Source organism: Carassius auratus, chromosome 41 (assembly GCF_003368295.1).
Source record: "Carassius auratus strain Wakin chromosome 41, ASM336829v1, whole genome shotgun sequence".
Taxonomy (NCBI): domain Eukaryota; kingdom Metazoa; phylum Chordata; class Actinopteri; order Cypriniformes; family Cyprinidae; genus Carassius; species Carassius auratus.
Window position 1 is genome coordinate 19,191,003 of NC_039283.1, and position 6,787 is coordinate 19,197,789.

The following is a 6,787-nucleotide window of genomic DNA, read 5'->3' on the forward strand; positions in this document are numbered from 1 at the left end:
AAAAATATATTCAAAAGGAATTAAGGAGATGGAGTCTAATATAAACGCCCAAAAGCTTTAGATGTTAGGTTAATTCGTATCAAATAACACATTATGTTACTTTCTTTACATAAATGTATAAAACGTTGTGCTAACTTACAGTACCCAGGTGTAAACCATCTGAGAAAATCGTATTAAAGTAACCGACATGTTCTATCTGGAATAAAAAACACTTTAATAATCAGCTGTTCCTTAGAAAATGACATTTATTCTACAAGTGTTATAGGCTATGTGATAAATAAATAACTGGTGGCTTTACATAACCACGCCTTTGACAGAGTGGTGACGAGCACTTGACCTCAAGAACATCATTTAGGTTACACTTTCATGAACGCGCGAAGCTCGAGCAGATGGACATCTAGTAAAAGCAGTGAGCAAACTTACCACAGAGGAGCCTTTGGGTTTGATGCCTGAATTCTCCGCGTGTAACGGCACATTTCCTCGCAAAAGCCTGTGGAAACACCCCATAAGAGCAAGACAAACACGAACTTGAACTAAAAAAACCAGTAAGGTAAATAATTTAAATAAAAGTGGTACCAAAAAAAGAAAATCTAAAAAAGCTGTGGTTTTAGATGGAGTCGACCGTGCGCCTGATTGCGGAGTTTTAGACGACTGGAACAGGAGAGATGTAAGATTTGTTTAAAGCCCCACATTTCCATTTAAGAACGTGATTGTGTTTGCAAAGATCCCTTTCAATCTTCGCATCTCCCCCTCTCTACCCCTCAGCGTCTCCGAGGCTGCTTTGCAATTCATAGAATTGGTAATTTGCTATTGGGACAAAACGTGAAGGGAAAAATAATCAGATCAGCCGGGAAGGGAATACGGAGGAGGCCAGAAGGGAGAAACAGTGGATTTCTCTCGAAGTTAAGGGTTAGAAAAATTATTCGATATTGGCAACACACCGCAGCTTTGTGTGGACTTTGTACGTTTGTTAAAATTTGTTGGCTTAAATATGAGTTTATTAACCTAAGAATTTAAATTTACTAATTTGGAAATACTAATGTGGAATTTGACTTAAATTTACTCCCATGAAATGAAATATTAAAACGCGTAGGCTAGACACTGCATAAGTTTAAATAAAATGAGATGGTATAGTGTATATTTTACATGATGGGCTGTAGACTGTTTGTGCATTTATGCATAATTATGAAGATTGTCTTATATGTTACAGAGTGGGAGGTCTGTAGGCTATTTCTGTATCATGTTTTATTAATTCGATTCATGCTTCCGTGATTGTGCTTTCGTGTGCTACTTCAGTAACATGATAATCATAAATAATCTTGTATATGGGCAACACTTAAATGATATTGCCATATAAACATCTTAATGTACATACTGTTCCTCATCTTTCTCCTGGGTGGCTCCTGAGATACTTTAGAATGCTAATCTACTTGCAAAGAGGAGCGGTACAGTTCCTCAAAGGAGGTTGTGCTAGACGGGTCATTCTTCCACCCCTCCAAAAAGGGTACCACACTCCCCCACGTGGTTATTTGCAAAACAACCCTCAAAGCCCAGTAATTTCCCATGGTTTTGCTGCTCACGCTCTTTAGACTGGCGGGGAGAGGAGAAGAAAGGGGAAAAAGAGAAATCGTCTAGTGAAAGTGGCCAATTGCGAGTAACCGGGACCACGGCGCCCGGCAGCCAACCAAGCGGCCCGCGAGAAGTAATAAGGAACCCTGGTGGGCTGTAGTCGGCGAGGAACCAATGCACGCGTAGGGGAGGCGTGTCTTAGCTCTTCTCCAAGACCTCCCAGAGCAGGTTGTTGCGTTTTGGGCTCTAAAGCTCAAAGATCTCCGAAGTGCTTGTCAGTTTTCTAAGTCGGAGCCATGGCGACAACAGCTCAGTATATTCCGCGGAATAACTCATTGCCTTCGAACCCGCTAATGCATCCTGATTCGGACAGGATGCACCAGGGGACGACCTACAGAGAGGTGCAGAAAATGATGCACCACGAGTACTTACAAGGGCTAGCGACCAACACGGGACATCCGATGAGCCTAACGCACCACCAGTGGCTGCCCACCTCCAACACCGACTGGACCAGCGGCACCCACATCGGACAAGCGGAGCACAACAAAGGCAGTGTGCAGAGCAGGGAAGACCTGGGGAACGGCTATCACAGATCGCATCTGGTCCACCAGCCGACGCAAAACAGCCACCACGGATCATGGGCGCCGACCACAACACACCACTTATCCCCGCTCTCTCCAGCCTCCAATGGTCACCAATCGCTGGTTTACTCTCAGACGGGCTACACTATGTTAAGCCCCCAGTCGTCGCTGCACCACAGCTTGCGGGACCCGCTCCACGATGACGCGGGTAGCCTTGACAACCAGATGGAGTCACCTCAGCAGCCGTTCAGCCACCATCAGGACCACTCGGACGAAGACGCCCCGAGCTCCGACGACCTGGAGCAGTTCGCCAAACAGTTCAAGCAAAGGCGCATCAAACTTGGTTTTACGCAAGCGGACGTGGGCTTAGCGCTGGGCACGCTCTACGGAAACGTCTTTTCCCAGACCACCATCTGTCGATTTGAGGCTCTGCAACTGAGTTTCAAGAACATGTGCAAACTTAAGCCTCTGCTTAACAAATGGCTCGAGGAGACCGATTCAAACACTGGCAGCCCCACGAATTTGGACAAGATTGCAGCACAGGGCCGGAAACGAAAGAAGAGGACCTCCATCGAAGTCGGAGTGAAAGGGGCACTGGAAAACCATTTCTTAAAGTGCCCCAAGCCCTCCGCTCACGAAATCACCTCTTTAGCTGGCACTCTGCAGTTGGAAAAAGAGGTTGTGCGTGTATGGTTTTGCAACAGAAGACAGAAAGAGAAAAGAATGACACCGGTGGGGGTCCCTCATCCAACCATGGAGGACGTATACTCACAAGCGGAGACACCCCCTCTCCATCACACGCTACAGAGTCCTGTCCAGTGACTGCTTTCGTAAACTGTGTACTTGTTTAAAAAAGAACCTACAATGGATTTTGTTTATCCCCTTGGTTTATCCCAAGTGATCAGAGACAGAAAGTTTGGGAAGAGTTCACGGACAGCTTACGGGACGCCAATAATTCCGAATAACGTGAAAATGCATTAATTAGCCTACAACGTCAGCTTCGCGTGCATTTATCATATCAGTACCAGTGTTTACGAAAATCTTATCGTTTGTGCCACTATAGAAAAAAATCGATTCTTTCAACGCCGACCAAAGGGAGCTACGAGCCACAAAAGGGCAATTTCTCCTGGACAAAGGAGAGTGGACAGTGCTTGTATTAAAGCGATCAACCAGATTAATTATTACGATGATTTATCCGATATTATTAGTGTTGTTTACTTTTTTTTTCTTTTTTTTTTAACGTTAAGATATTATTTTTCTGTCTAGCGAGTATTTTACTTTAATATCAACTAAGACGGTTGAAATTCGTGATGTAAAAGTACAGGCACTTGGTCAAAACCTCCAAAACAAGCAAGTGCACCAGAAACTGTTTACAATGATCATTTCTTAGCACCTGCTATCGTCTAAAGATGCATAGACGTTAAAATGGCAACGTGAATACACTGTCTGAAACTATATTTAGTCATATTGAGTTCTACTGCTTTCACTTTTGTCCTCTTTGCATGAGGCACTTATAATGTTTTATAATGTTATTTTAGTTTCATTGCTTTCTTTTTTTATGTAAACGACATCAATGCTTTGCTGGTTTACAGTTTTTTGAACCGGCACTATTACAGCAAGGAAACATATTGAGAGTTATGAGTCAAAAAGAAAGAAATATCTCAGGTAATTTTCAGTGCCCAAAAATCGTGCTGTACTCTTAGTTCTTCTTCAATATTGGCCAACTCTTGACACTCTCTATGTCAGCTGTGCCCGTTTAGTTTATGTGAATTACATTTTGCGTCCTACTCATGAGCCTGGACACGGAGAAAAGTAGTTGGTATAGTGAAAAAGGGATGTATTTTCTGGACTATTTTTCGGGATTGGGGGAAAAATAGGAGGCTGGTAACGTTTGGTGTTGTTTCTCAAGATCTGGCATTTTTCATTGGACAGCAGGTGTTCATTTCTACAGTGTTATTTGAAACAGTGTGAATATACAACCTTTTCCAAAAAAAGTAATAAAGATAAAAAATAATAATAATAATTACAAGAGAAAAGATTTTAAATAAATAGTTGTCAGGATTATTTCCAATATGTAAATATGTCGAATATGTAAACATATGTATTTGTTCTGGGTTCGTTTTGTTTTGTTTTCCGGGCAGTTTTGTACACTTACTAATTCCAAGAAGATATTTTAATATTTCATTTATGACCATTTATATATCTATATATTTATTTCCTACGTGTGTTTGGAGCTTTTTTTGTTCGGCTCTGATGATTATGTTGCAGTGGATTACAAATGTTTTGTTTACTACATTGGTTGTATGTTGATTGCGAAATGTAGACTGCAAAGTCACGTTTATATTTATGTTATAGTAATATTTTATTACTTACATAAAACATATATACAAAAACACGACTTCTGTCTTTTTTGAAGCACATTTTCACGCATATAATGGTTATGGTGAACGATATAAGGGTTTATAAAATAACTCAGGATTCCTTGTCTTCTTTTTTCTTTTCTTTTTTTCTCTTTTTTTGCCATTCGAACCTTAAAATTGTTGGTCGATGTATTTAAATCAATGCACAGATTAATTCTATGATCACGTAATTTTTTTTTTGCTCATGCACGATTAAATGAATTAAAAATAATTCAAACAAAAATAACATTCTAATGTGGACAATCATGTAGTTAAAAAAAACATTTTGAACAGACATTATATGTTTTTCCAGCTAGAAAAGTAAAAAATTCACTTTCGCTCTATTAAAACATAATTAAAAGTACGATTAATGGAAATGCACAAGCTTTGTAAGAGAACACTATAACATAACGGCGACATCTAGTCTACAATAATGCATTTAGGGCCTATATATTGAGGTAGGCTATATGTCAAACTTTTAAAGTCTAATACAAGGCCTACCATTCATTTAACGAATTTCTAGTTTCTTATTTCATAAACTCTAGGTTTATACATTTTTAAATAGTATAATTTGTGATTATTCTAAAACCCAGTTGATTGTGTCATGACTGTTTTTTGTAAAAAAAAATAATAATAATAATAATTATAATAATAAATACAAATACTTAAAAGGACTTAGCTAAATTCGTTTGATTCACATTAGGAATTTGCCGGATTTTATCCGTGACTCGTAAATCAGAATTAGAAGAAGATTCTTGTTTTATCTTATCTTAGGAATTTCTACTGTTTAAGAAGTTATAAGAACGCTTGAGAAAAATCAAAGCATGTATCAGGATGCTGATAAATGCTGGTTGAAAATGAACGTAGTCATGTGATATCTATGATTATAAAGGTAATGTTATGTGTTATTGAGTAATGCAAATAGTATAATGTAGGCTAAATCATGTTTTCTGGCAAAACTATTACCCTATTTGCTAAATTGCAGACAGGTCCTATTAACAGTTATGTTAACAATATTTTCAATCTGTCGTTGGATATGTAATTTTTTGTTGTTGATGTTGTTGAAAAGTTCTAATTTTAATTCTATTCGTTTTTCCCCGGTTCTTTTTCCATTCGCATTAGATTTGGGGTGCTTTATGTATTACGTATATATACAAATGGCAACTTTTATTAATAAAATCTATCCATCTCTCTATCTATCTATATTCATCTCAACATCCTAAACAAGCTTTGCCTGCAGTCAAAGTTAATACCAACCGAGATAAGGTTTGTTAGGCTATAAATTAAACATAAGTGATCAAGTTTAAAATTCTTATACCCTGGCTTCTTCTTCTTTTTTTCTTTTATTTTCTTAGACAAATAACATTTCTGGTTTGTGATATATGTGACCCTGCCTGTGAAAGCTCAGCTAAAGCATGTGTGTGTGTGTGTGTGTGTGTGTGTGTGCGTGTGTGTGTGTGTGTGTGTGTGTGTGATTTACTATTTTGTACATAAAATCGTCCTTCGTAAAGATGTAATGAACATTCTGTGCAAATACCTTTGTATCTTTAATACTGATAAGTCAAAGATGTCAAATATTGAAATCATAGTGAGATTAATTGTTGAAATCAAGCTTTGATGCTTGTTATCTCATTATTAGATTTTGAGACTTGAGCCTGGATTTCACAGACAGTGTCACATATGTGATGCGAGCTGTGTGTCCAATTATTCAGGCATCGCATTGGAAGAGAAGTTATGAACAAACCGTGATTCCCAAGCGCCCCCTAACGACGTGAAGAATTAATGCACGAGCCACGGTGCATTGGGTTCGTGGTTCAGTTTTCCACAATCCTCCTCAAAAAGTCATCCAAATAATCCACTGGTTCTCAGATTATGTGTTTTCTTTAATCCCATGCCAACATGTATCACTAAAAAGTTTATAGGCCTATTTAAAAAAAAAATAACTGCTTGCTGTTACAAATTAGAGCATATTTTTGTTAGGTTGTCTTTTGGCACATCTTTTCTTCTAATAAATCAGCTTCCTAAAACAGGAACTTATTCCCAAAGCTTTACAGTCTATAGATCAAATCTTACAGAATCTGTATTACTTCATTATTTCCTTGTTAGAGAGAGAGTGTAGCTTTTCTTTAATATCTAGTGTTTGTTGGAAAATGGGAAGAAATCGAAAGGAATATTTTCAAGCATATGTCTATTCTACTAGAAAGAGAGATAGAAAGATTAGGAAAGAGATAAGCATCT

General features: G+C 38.3%; 1 protein-coding gene across 1 annotated transcript; it reads left to right on the top strand.

The window, feature by feature from the left end:
- The first annotated feature begins 1,234 nt into the window (after window positions 1-1,234).
- Window positions 1,235-4,543, top strand: LOC113059180 (POU domain, class 3, transcription factor 1-like). The gene has a single exon (XM_026227479.1). The coding sequence runs from the start codon at window positions 1,866-1,868 to the stop codon at window positions 2,970-2,972; it is 1,107 nt and encodes a 368-aa protein (XP_026083264.1). The 5' UTR covers window positions 1,235-1,865; the 3' UTR covers window positions 2,973-4,543.
- Window positions 4,544-6,787: the final 2,244 nt, after the last annotated feature.